Here is a 13,530-nt window from a genome sequence, read left to right as displayed (position 1 = left end):
AAAGATGACAAATTACCAAAAGGGCAAAAAAAAAAATCAAACTGGAGTCAGTAGGATGTAGGCTCTATAGTTAAACAGTCAAAATCTGAATCTCAACTCTATTCTTAACTAGCTGTGTAATCTGGGCAACTTAACTTCTCTAGCCTCAGGTTCTTCAGTTGTCAAAGGAGTATTCTAAGAAGTCATCAGGAAAATGCAAATTGAAACCCTAAGGAAAAGGCACTTCACACCTGCTAGAGGCAAAAACATAGGCAATGACAAGTGCTGGTGAGGATATGGACAAGTTGGAAGCTTCAGGCTTGGCTGGTGGGCATGTAAAATGGCATAGCTCCTGTGGAAAATAGTCTGGCAGTTCCTCCAACAGAGTTAGCATATGATCTAGCAATTCTGCTCCTAGCTATCTACCCAAGAGAAATGAAAATATGTCCACATAAAAACTTACATAGGAAGGTTCATAACAGCACTACTACTAATAGCCAAAAAGTGAAAACAACCCAAAAGTTCATCAGCAGATGAATGGAAAAGTAAAATGTGGTGTGTATCTATGCAGTGGAGTATTGTCCAGGGATTTTTCCTACCTTGTCTGCCAGGAGCATATAGGAGAACCCAGGAAATGTCTTCCTGTGGAGGACCCGGGCCACCCCATTCACACCCCAGGAGGTGGTTTCCTACAGACCAGCTCTGGCCTGGGGCACCCGAGAGAATGTCACCATCTAGCAGGCCACAGCCACATCCTTCCTACAAGGTCTCATCTTGATCTTGAGTAGGGAGACTTTCTCCATTCCTTCCTTTGGGTAATCTCTCCAATCCTAGAAGTAGGAACTTCTCCTTACATTTATCAATGAATATTCCTTAGAGCCTCTTTTATAACTTTTAGTCATGGGAGAGCATTTACTAGTTAATAATTCTCTGTATTAAGTTTTTCTTTGTTCAAATTACCAGCAGGATCTCTCTCTCCTGCCTAGACCCAGACTCATACCCTGGTGCTTTCTTTCTCCCCACCACATTCTCTGGGGCCGGGGTGCAAAGATTTTAAGCACATTAGAATTTACAACTAGTGTCTGATTTTTTTTTTTTTTTTTTTTTTTGGCCTAGGAAGACACAAATAGGTGGTTTTAAATATCCCATTTAATAGCTTAATAGAAGAAATCTTGTTTTTCACAGACCACTAAAAAATAATAAAAGCTTCTGGGATTATGTTAATCCTTAAAAGAAGATGAGTGGTTGTTTTAATAACTTACTTTTTTTAATTCTTAAAAACTGGAGATTAAAATGTGTGTTTCATTTCATGGTTATCAACACATCAGAAATGGGTAGGGAATACAGAATTGTGTGGTACAGAACATTTACCCTTGTTTCCATTGACCGGTAGAACTGTGCTTCTTAAAAACTGTTCTAGTTCTAAATCAAACACACTAAGTCAGAGTCACCTATCTAAAAAGAAATAATAAAAAACAAGACCTGTGGTTTTATACAAAGGTCTTTCTGTAATATACGGAGATGGAAAAATGATCTTTCATATCTTTAGGAGAAGCACAAATCTCTCAGTGAATAGAAACTTACTGAATGATTATCATGTGGTAAACAATGTGTCAGGTGTTGAGAATGCGAAGTTAAATAAATAATATCCTATCTTATTTCAGTATGTAGAGTATTCAATTAACAACTGGCTAAAAGACTTTGAATGCTCTCATCTATGATCCGATCACAAAGATAAAGCAAAAACACTTCAGTGGGAAAAAAAAAAAATACAAAAAGTTCAACAACTGTTGCAATTTCAATTTCAACATGCTTAAGAGAATACAGGCAAAGTGTGAGAAAGGCCAAGATCCTTTCCCTCAATGAGCTCACAGCATAGCTGGAAGAACATACACATAGCTCTCTACCTTAAGACACAACACAACTGAGTAATACTAAAAGAGCTGGAGATGCCAAGAAAAGGGTCATGAATTCGGACTCCAGGAGGCTGAGAACATCTGGCTGGGTCTTGAAGAATGAGTAGGTCAGGCAAAGGAAACAAAAGAGCATTACGAGCAAAAGCAAAGATTCAGGGAGAGAACTGGAGAGTTTGCATCCTGTTAAAATTTATAGGTATGTCTGATAGAGAGGCCTGGACGGGCGCGGAAGGAAAGCCAACAGCAAACTGTGGATTACAATTTTAAAAACAGGGATCATATCTCCACTCCCAGCTTCCATTTTGCAGCACATTATCACAGGAGAATGTATATGGCCCTAATAGTATCCCTTCCTCGTCCCTCTTCACCAGCTGCTGAAGAGACAGTCTAACTATCAGAGTTAGTAAGATTCACACACACGTGAGTGAACAGTAAAGCGTACTGAAGTCAGGACGATTCTCAGGAAGTATCCATCGTCTTAGTTACGTGTCTAACCCTCTCATAAAGGGGTGAGAAAACTTTTTGTGAGCTGAAAGAATAGAATTCTCAGACACGGGGACATCTTGCCCTGCCCCCAGGTCCATCCAGAACCCAATCATTGTTCTACAGGACCAAACCACAACAGGAAGTAAAACAGTATTAGAAAATTTGGGCCACATTCTGTCCTATCAGGGTGGAGACAAGAAGTTCCTTCTCTTAGGCAAGTCAACTACCTACTTCAAGTTTGAAAGTTCTAGACAAGCAATTAGGAATTCCGAAGCTGTAGAATAAGGTCAGTTTGCCTATACGCTGGTTTCTGCCTGCACCCTCAAACTAGGAATTACAGTGCCTACATTTGGGCTGCGAGGACATTTAACAACACGCAATGAGACACAACCCTGCTTTTGCAGACAGAGCGACTGGCCTGCATTTACATACTATCTCTCTCCATGGCGACATGTTTCACCAGTTTCACTTCTTTAATCCTCATTCAATCCCCTTCAAATTCATAGCTGGGAAAGTAATACTACATTTTACTGAAGGCAACACTCAAATACCAAAAGAGAAAACGTCTAACTAACGTGGGCCCAGAACCCAGCCACTAACCAGACGTTGACCATACTTTTACATTCTCTTGACAGAAACACAGATGAAGCGGACTGAGGTTCATCAGCAGGAGGGAGCGGGGATGCAGGGTGGGAGACCTGTAGTCTTCCAATTGGAGGCAGCAGTGGAGGGTAGGACACAGGAGACAACAAGAGCCATTTTGTCCAGGAAAATGGCCTAAGGTGACACATACTAGAAAAGAAGTCTAGAAGTCTCAGGTCTTACAGATCCCAGAACCCTCAGGCACTTGAGGAGATTTCCCACCTTGGATTGTCCCAGATGTAACAACATGCTGCATAAACATGTAAATTAAATAGTATGATAAGAAAAAAGGATTCCTTGCTCAAATGTGTTGGAGAGGGGGGCACCTGGGTGGCTCAGTGGGTTAAGCCTCTGCCTTTGGCTCAGGTCATGATCTCAGGGTCCTGGGATTGAGTCCCACGTCAGGCTTTCTGCTCAGCAGAGAGCCTGCTTCCCCTCCTCTCACTCTGCCTACCTCTCTGCCTGCTTGTGATCTCTGTCTGTCAAACACATAAATAAAATCTTAAAAAAAAAAAAAAAAAATGTGTTGGAGAAGCACAAGAAATTAGTTCCTTTTCTGCAGGATTTCTCAGGACTTTGAACTACTAATATAGTCAGAAAACTCAAAGAGGAGGGCACCTGGGTGGCTCAGTCGGTTGAGCATCTGCCATCAGCTCGGGTCATAATCTCAGGCCCCTGGGATTGAATAACACATCAGGCTCCTTGCTCAGCAGGCCTGCTTCTCTCCCTCTCCCTCTGCCTAGCCATCCTCACCCCCGCTTGTGCTCGCGCTCTCTGACAAATCAAAATCTTTTAAAAAGAAAATTTTTTTAAAGAAAACGCAAAGAAGAAAAAATTATACAGCATCTCCAAAACTTATTTTGCACTCCCCTCTCACAGTCTAGAAGAATAGACCAAGAGCTATACCACTGCGTGACAGAATGGTAAAGTTCAAGGAGAGGAGTTTAAATCCAAATAGATATTCACCAGGAGGTGAGATTATCTGCACAAACCAAAATCCCACATTACCACTTCACCTTTATTTAAGAGAAACAAGGCACCTCGGTGGCTAACTTGGTTAAGCCTCTGCCTTCAGCTCAGGTCATGATCCCAGGGTCCTGGGATCGAGTGCCACATCAGGCTCCCCACAGGGAGTCTGCTTTCCTCCGGCCCCTCCTCCCATACATTCTCTCACTCTCAAATAAATAAATAACATTTTTAAAAAAAATAAACATGAGAATCCAGGCTGAACTCATGCATTACCTTTTGGTGGTCATCTCCGTAGGGCTCCTGCTGTACCATTTCCAAAAGGTTCAGAGCCAGCTGCTGCCTCGAGGGACCTTCCTCATCCACGGACATACAGTCTTCCAGGGCAGAAGAAGACAGTATCTGCAGAAGCGGCATCACTAGCACCAAGGATGACCTTGGGATTTTCTGACCCTCGGCAACAGAGAGGAGCTTCAAAGCTATTCATCAAAACAACAATTTGCATTTAAAAAAATTACTACCCCAATCAAACAAAATGCTATTTTGTTCAAGAGAGATATGCAAAAAGTTTTCTCACCCCTTTACAACTGGGTCGGACACAGAACTGAGACAATGTATCTTACCCTTTTAGAAAGGAACATAAAAATTATTGTCTAAAAGAAGCTGTTAATGTATGTTCCTGATAACTTTAGGATACTCATAGAGAAAATACATACCATAGAGTATAAACCAACTCTTTTTAAGTAAATGTGACTTTCTTTAAAATACAACTCAGCTGGGGCACCTGAGGAGCATCTGACTCTCGGTTTCGGCCCAGGTCATGATTTCAGGGTCCCGAGACCAGGTCCCACATCAGGCTCCATGCTCAGTGCAGAGTCCACCTGAGATTCTCTCCCTCTCCCTCAGTCCTCCTCCTTCCCCTCCCCCCCCCCACACACTTGGATGCTCTTTCCCTTCCCCTCAAATAAATAAATAAATAAATATCTTTAAAGATAAATAAAATACAATTCAACTTTTGTCCTTTTATTGCCAGGTCCTTCCACTGCCCTCAACAGAGCCAAGAGACTGGAGTTCCTGATCCATGGATTTTAAAGACCAATGTGCATGCTTCCCTTACAAACCCAGGTGAGAATTATATTGAGATGCATTGGTAAAGGGAGGCAAAACAGGGAAGACCTTCACTGTAGTTGCTAAAAAGTGAATCAGGAAAAGTCTCAGAGTCCATAACCAGTAACAATCAAACCCATTTTCATAAATGATCTTTTTTTAACACAGACACTCAACTTATACATCAGAAATACACACAGAAAAAAAAAGAAAGAAATACACACAGAAATGTGTGATGACTTACTCACATACATGATCTCCCCTAGACCATTAACAGAATGAGATAAAGCAGAAATATATTTTTCACAATTATTAGATGAACCCTAATTTACCAAAAGACGTTATTCATAGGCTTCCGAGCTAGGTTATCGATCAATCGGTCTCCCCACAACACCAAAAAAAAGTCTAGTCTACAAGCCTTAAGTCATGTCAGTGAACTGCCGATATTTTCTTCTCATCATTTGGCAGTCAAACCTGAACATGGTATGAAGTACAAACAACTGTTATTCCAACACTGCTAACTGACCTTTCCTGCCGAAATATTAGTCTTTTTTAATTAAGTTTTTAAAATATGGAATGCTTCACGAATGTGCCAGTATCTTTGCACAGGGGGCATGCAAATCTTTTCTGTATCATTCCAATTAAAATATTAATTTTAATTCATAATTGTCCCTGAGAGATTATGAAAATCCATTATCTCTAATAAAACAGGACATGTACACATTTCTATCTTCTATACTATAAATCTTCCAGGCATTTTTATAAATTGCTATTTACAATCAAGGCTAACGTTAATAATTAAGAAGCATAACACTGTATTAATGCTGTGGATGTGTCAAGTTTGAAATCATCAATATCTTCTTGGTTATCCTATTTGAACACTCTTTCCCAATACACTAAACAGCCCATCTTCCCTACTCTTCAACGTAACATACTGGATAATGGAAACGCTCGGTCACTAGATTATAGTGCTGGTTGTACAACTCTGTAAATTCATTTTTTTTAAAAAGCCACTTTATTGTACACTTAAAAATGGTAAACTTTGTGGTAAATAAACTATACCTCAATAAAGCTGTTAAAAAAGAAAACAAAACTACAGCTGTCAGTGGATGGAACTGGAGGATATTATGCTGAGCAACATAAGTCAATCAGAGAAAGACAAGTATCATGTGATCTCACTCATATGTGGAAATTAAAAAAACAAAACAGAGAATCATAAGGAAGGGAGGAAAAAATAAAACAAGATGAAACCAGAGAGGGAGAGAAAACCATAAGTGACTCTTAATCTCGGGAAACAAACTGACAGTTGCTCGAGGGGAGGAGGTGAGATGGATGGGGTGGCTGGGTAATGGACACTGGGGAGGGTATGTGATGGAATGAGCACTGAGTATTATACAAGACTGATGAATCTACTGACTTCTACCTCTGAAACCAATAATACATTATATGTTAATAAATTTAATTTAAATTAAAAAATGGAAGAGGAAAAAAGCAACAACAACTATGGCTGTCAGAAGTACCAGCTCTGGCAAATTACACCTCTGGAAAGACGCCATGTGCTCCACTCGCAGAACACCACCATCAACAAAAAAAGGCAAAAGCGCTTCAGAAAGAGCCTCAGGAGGAGGGCACAAATGAGACAAGGCCAACAGACAAAAAAGAGTGCAGGAAGCCAAGGGCCACCCAGGCGCCCCGCCCCTACCATATTCTTAAATAGAATATTTTTACCCTCCGCTTTAGTCCCATTCCTCACTGGTAGGCAGCTGAGATATTTGGTAAATTACGGTGTATGTGTGGAGCCTTTGCATAAAACACCTTGTAGGATATGAAAAACAAAGTTCTATTTCAGAATGATTAACCAGGAAAATTTCTAGAATGAAAACTCAAAGTATAGGGGCGCCTGGGTGGCTCAGTGGGTTAAGCCGCTGCCTTCGGCTCAGGTCATGATCCCAGGTCCTGGGTTCAAGCCCCACATCGGGCTTTCTGCTCAGCAGGGAGCCTGCTTCCTCCTCTCTCTCTGCCTACTTGTGATTTCTCTCTGTCAAATAAATAAATAAAATCTTTAAAAAAAAAAACTCAAAGTATACAAGACTTTCTAGCATAGCATAACACATAGCTCAAGGGACTCCCCCCAACACTTATGTTATACGTACATTTTACTCTTGTGAGGGTATTTTTATTTACCTAAACTTAGGATTGGCTTCTGCTGACTTGCTGGTGTCTGTAGCAGTAAGAAAGCTATTCCAACTGTGACCAGTTCAACAGGAAAATCCTAAAAGAAAAACAAGAAAGGAGTTGAAGAAGTTCCCAGAGCCATGGCTTTTTATTTTTTTTTTTTTTTAAGATTTTATTTATTTATTTGTCAGAGAGAGAGAGGGAGAGAGAGCAAGCACAGGCAGACAGAATGGCAGGCAGAGGCAGAGGGAGAAGCAGGCTCCCCGATGAGCAAGGAGCCCGATGCGGGACTCGATCCCAGGACGCTGGGATCATGACCTGAGCCGAAGGCAGCTGCTTAACCAACTGAGCCACCCAGGCGTCCCAGAGCCATGGCTTTTTAATAGCATGTATCCAGGAAGAGTATATTTAACATGAAAGATCATCAACCTATTGTACAAAGCTATTTACAGTAAGCCAGCTCTACTACAGGAAGGATGGGGACTCCACAGCAATCACACATAAATTCAAAACGTTATCATATCTGGTTGAAGAGCAGAGGCTATCCACCAAATTAACTTAAAGAGAAAATGCCTGGGCACTGGGTGGCTCAGTCAGTTAAGCGTCTGCCTTCAACTCAGGTCATGATCCCAGGGTCCTGGGATTGAGCCCCGCATCAGGCTCCCTGCTCTGCTGGGGAGTCTGCTTCCTCCCTCTACCCCTCCCCCCACTCGTTCTCTCTTTCCTTCTCTCTCTCAAATAAATAAAATCTTGAAAAACAAATTAAAAAGAGACAATGCCTTAACACAAACAGACCTATACATCTTCAAAAACAGTCTTTCAAATCACTGAAAAACTACCTGAAATACTAAAAGAATACTTCATTTTTAAGAAGTAGGTCAACTGTTTATTACCTAATCCAGGCATGATTCATCTATATAACTTACATAAAGAACTACACTTAACAATCGTAATAAATAATGCTATTTTGGGGGGTGCCTTAGTGGCTCAATTACGCATCCCACTCTTGGTTTAGACTCAGATTATGATCTCTAGGCGGGGAGATCGAGCCCCATTTTGGGCTCCACCTCAGTGGGGAGTCTTCTTTCCCTCTCTCTCTGCCGCTCCCCGCCTCCCCAACCTGCTCAAGTGTGCCTTCTCTCTCTCTGAAATAAATAAATCTTTAAAAAATAAATTCTTTTATTTTAATAAAGGAAACAGTAACACCCAGGGAGGCAGAGATTATTCTTAAATCACAGTAATCTATTAAGCATATTTAAATGTAGCAAATCAATAATATAGAAACTGAAAATCATTATTTTTCACCAAGTATATCAATCACATAGAAAGCAAAATGGAGGGCGCCGGGGTGGCTCAGTCGTTAAGCATCTGCCTTCAGCCCACTGGGATCAAGTCCCACATCAGGCTCCCTGCTCAGTGGAAAGCCTGCTTCTTCCTCTCCCACTCCCCTGCTTGCGTTTTCCGCCCCCCACTCTCTATTAAATAAAATCTTTAAAAAAAAGAGCAAACTGGATGTGAACATTAAGTTCTTGTACCTCTTGCAATTTACTTATTAGATGTTATTTGAGCCTTCTAAATAAAGAAAATATTAACACATTCTGTAACTAAAGAAGAAAGGTCCAGCACACTTCACTAAAATTACTTCATTCTGAAATTTTACAGATGCAATTGCAGAGCAGAAATAATCTGAATCAGAGGACGGGCAAGGAGAAAAAAAAAAAGTGTGGTAGAACCACATGTTAAGAAAATACTTGGAGAAAACTAATCTGACAAACTCAGAAGTTATAATCTTGGAGGGCTATTAACTCTGGCACAAATAGATATATAATAAATATATATATATATCTACATCTCAGTTTTACCATTTAAAAAGTGAAAATAAACTGCAAACTCTTCCCAAGTGCATGTTTATGGACTTTTAAAAACCAGCAAAAGAAGAAAATTAAGGGGCACCTGGGTGGTTCAGTCATTAAACGTCTGCCTTCAGCTCAGGTCATGATCCCAGGGTCCTAGGATCGAGCCCCACATTGGGATCCCTCCTCAGCGGGGAGGCTGCTTCAACCCTCCTACTTCCCCTGCTTGTTCCCTCTCTCACTATCTCTCTGTCAAATAAAGAAATTAAATCTTTAAAAAAAGAAGAAGAAGAAGAAGAAGAAGATTAAATTGTTTTAATGGAATATTTTTTCATTTGGGTCTTTGGGCCTATACCCCCTCACTGCTTTGAAATATAGTTGAGAACAAAGCAATGGCTATCTATTTGAGGACAATGTTATTTTTTAAAAATAAGACACTTATTGTATATACCATCACACCATTCTTTGTCGTGATCTTTTCCTCAATTTCATTTCATATTCTGCATATCCATTTAAAAAAAGAGAAGAAAAACCAGCAAAGTCATTTAAATTTCAAATTTCCTGGCTACCAAGAAGACGAGAGGCAAACTAAAGTATGACTTTATACTAAGGCTACACTGGAAAGCTTTTTTCACAAAAGCTATCACCGCAAAGGCCACAAAGTAGTATTTTGGGGCTCTGACATGGACTAGAAACATGCTAAGTAGATGGAACTTTTTTAAAAGAGAGAGAGAGTTGCGGGTGGTGGGGGCAGGGCAGGACAGAGGCAGATGAGCAGGCTCCATGTCCAACACAGAGCCTGACACAAGGCTCAATCTCAGGACCTTGATATCATGACTGAGCCAAACTTAAGAGTCAGATGCTTAACTGACTGAGCCATCCAAGGGCCCCTATGTGGATGGAACATAAAGGTGGGAAGGCCCAAGTAAAAATGGCATTCTCCAAAAAGAGGGAGACTTCAGAGTAGAAGGTGAAAGGAAATGAGCTGGAGAGCAAGGCACCAAGACGAAGGAATAGTAGGGGATTACACCAGGTAAGCTTAAATTGCTTAGAGTTCTAAGAAATTTATTGTTTGATTGATATTTAATGGAGACCAAATAACTTCATGAGGTCTCTTAACAGAAGACTGTATTAAACATCTCATATGCCACTTGAGATCCTATGTGTATTGCTACTACAACTCATGCTTTCTGACCCAGACTAGTGAAAGGTCCAGAGGACAGGAAAGTTAAGCCCCACAAGCTGATGCTTGACAAACTAACAAGGGAAGCCCATGGACAAATGCTTCCCTCCTTTATCTGGATCCTTCTGAGACATATTTCATAACACTTCTCAGAATATTCTGTGCGATCAAGCAATTGGTTGTTCCTAGCACTGGGCTACATGGCGATACTTGTATTATCTCTCTCCCATTTCCAGCATTTCAGGGTCTTGGCCCTTTCCCAATTGCTTCCTGGCATCACCCTTGCAAATAAACTCCTGCTGCATACACCTTGGCTTTTATGGAAATATGGATTCTGCTCTTGACGTTAGGGAAACTCAGGAACGACTTCTGGAGGAACCCAGGCTAATTCAGAGCCTATCTGGAGCAAGGAAGGAAAACACGAAAGAGGAGGAAATGCCTTTACACTGGGCCACAGAAGTCACAGGACTTTTAATAGCAGTGGACCTTGGAGTCCACACTTTTTGTCCTCAATTCAAATGAAACCCTATCACTGGGCATCACCAATGAAGCAGGCACTAAGTACACACACATACATACACACACACACACACACACACACACACACACGGTGAAGAAAGGGGAGTAGGAATGAGTCAGCTGATGGCTAGGTGTTCTAGAACTCGGGTTCCTGGCCTTCTCAAAGATGGGCTGTTTAGCTCTTGCTTCACTCTGACAGCTACCCAGTCTCCTCATCATCAAATATCATTTTTGCTTAATTTTGCTCTTGAGAGTAATGGAAAGGACCTTAGGTTATGGTCATTCAAATAGTGCTACAAATAACCAAGACTAAATCCACTGCAACTAATATAGCATAAGAATGCATCCATTTTCAGAACGCAATGAAACACCTCTGATAGAAGAACATAAAAATAACAAAGGGGATAAGAAAAGTTAATGTAACATTTGAACTGCATATCCAGCTAATAAACTCAGTGATATAGGAAAGATACAGCCTTAGCCTAGGTAATATGAATGTCTTTTTTTTTTTATTTTTTTTTTAATTTGACGGTAAGAAATGGAGCAGGGGGAGGGGCAGACTCCCTGCTGAGCAGGGAGCTCCACTTGGGGCTCGATCTGGGACTCTGGGATCATGATGATCTGAGCCGAAGGCCGATGCTTAACCAACTGAGCCACCTAGGTGCCCCAGTGATAAGAATGTCTTATTCTACCTTATTTTGTTTCAGATTATTAAAGGATATAGGTGTACAAATTAGTTTTCCTAGGCTTTTTCTTTCTTTCTTTCTTTCTTTTTTTTTTTTTTTTTTGGTTAAAACTCAAACACTGGGCCAGAGTTGTGGGTAGGAAATTACAAAACACAAGTATTTTAACAGTTCTATTCATATTTACTTCTTTCTAAAATTGTTAAATATTGAGCAAAAAGAGGACACTATAAATATGATTTTCACAGGCATCACTATTGTTTTAAATTAAAATACAGTGTAATTCCACAGGCCAATATTCCTAATAACACATACGCAAAAATCAACAAAGTATTAGCAAACCAAGTTCAATCACACATTGAAAGGATCACATATCATAATCAAGTGAGATTTCCTCTAGGAATGCAAGGATGGTTCAACAACTGCAAATTAACATGATACAACACCTTCACAGAATGAAGAAAAATCATATGATCCCCTCAATAGATGCAGAAAAGGCATTTGATAAAACTCAGCAATCATTTATGTTAAGAATTGTCAACCAAGTGAGTAGGGAGTGAACATACTTCAACATTCTAAAGAATATACAGGAGAAACCTACACCTAAAATCATATTCATTGGTGAAAGCTGAAAGCTTTTCCTCGAGGATCAGTAATAAGATACGTATGTCCACTCTCAGTACTTTTATTCAACTTGATAGAGGAAATCCTAGCCACAGCAATTAGGCAAGAAAAAGAGAAAAAACACATCCAAATTAGAAAGAAAGGGAGAAAACTGTCACTATTTGCTGATAACATATATTATATGGACTTGAAGATCTGATCTTGATAACCCTAAAACTTTAGGGTTACTATTAGGGTAACTATTAGAATAAGTGAATTCAGTAGTTGCAGGATATAAAAATCAACATACAGAAATCTGTTTTTTCTATACACTAATAATAAACTATCAGAAAGAGAAAATTAAAAAGAAAATCCCATTTACAATTGCATCCCCAAAAAAAGAAGAGAGGAAAAAAAGGCACAGGAATAAATTTAACCAAAGAGGAGGAAGAACTATACTGTGAAAACAATAAGACACTGATGAAAGAAACTGAAGAAGATACAAATAAATGGGAAGATATTCCATGCTCAGGGGCTATAAGAATCACTGTTAAAATGTCCCTAACACCCCGAACAACCTAAAGATTCAATGCAATCCCTATCAAAATACCAACTGAATTTTTCACAGAACTAGAATAATCCTACAGAACCACAAAAGACCTCAAATAGCCAAGGTAATCGTGAGAAAGAAGAACAAAGCTGGAGGAAGTAGCACACTTCCAGATTCCAAATTATACTCAAAGCTACAGTGATCAAAACAGTATGATACTGGGGCACCTGGGTGGCTCAGTCGATTAAGGGTCTGCCTTCAGGGCACCTGGGTGGCTCAGTGGGTTAAAGCCTCTGCCTTCGGCCCAGGTCATGATCCCAGGGTTGGGATCGGGCCCCGCATCGGGCTCTCTGCTCAGCGGGGAGCCTGCTTCCTCCTCTCTCTCTCTCTCTCTCTGCCTGCCTCTCTGCCTCCTTGTGATTTCTGTCTGTCAAATAAACAAATAAATCTTTAAAAAAAAAAAAAAAGAAAAAAAAAAGGGTCTGCCTTCAGCTCAGGTCATGAGCCCAGAGTCCTGGGATCAAGCCCCGCACCAGGCTCACTGCTCAGCGGAGAGCCTGCCTCTCCCTCTCCCTCTACTATTCCCCTGCCTGTGTACTCTTTTTAATCTCTTTCTCTGTCAAATAAAATAAGCAAAATCTTAAGACAAAACAAAAAACAGTATGGTACTGACACAAAATCAGACACACAGACCAAAACAGAACAGAGCTCAGAAATAAACCCACATGTATATGGACAATAAATCTTCGATGGAAAAGGCAAGAATATACCATGGGGAAAGGATAGCGCCTCAAAAAATGGTGTTGGGAAAACTGGACAGCTACTTGCAGAAGAATGAACTGGACCACACATAAAGATAAACCCAAAA

The 13,530-nt window shown here is 40.4% G+C and overlaps 1 protein-coding gene across 1 annotated transcript in view; it reads right to left on the bottom strand.

Moving 5' to 3' along the window:
• LOC111156619 (focadhesin) overlaps positions 1–13,530 on the bottom strand; it is a 320,134-nt gene that overhangs the window by 221,225 nt on the left and 85,379 nt on the right. Inside the window, exons 9-10 of the mRNA XM_022517613.1 lie at positions 7,281–7,368; positions 4,266–4,468 (exon numbers count right to left, since the gene is read on the bottom strand). Coding sequence (XP_022373321.1) covers positions 4,266–4,468; positions 7,281–7,368 — 291 coding nt within the window. The remainder of the gene's footprint in view (positions 1–4,265; positions 4,469–7,280; positions 7,369–13,530) is intronic.

The sequence above is a fragment of the Enhydra lutris genome, unplaced genomic scaffold (assembly GCF_002288905.1).
Source record: "Enhydra lutris kenyoni isolate GAN:26980312 unplaced genomic scaffold, ASM228890v2 scaffoldscaffold47, whole genome shotgun sequence".
In the NCBI taxonomy this organism is placed as follows: domain Eukaryota; kingdom Metazoa; phylum Chordata; class Mammalia; order Carnivora; family Mustelidae; genus Enhydra; species Enhydra lutris.
This window is presented reverse-complemented; position numbering and strand designations above follow the sequence as displayed.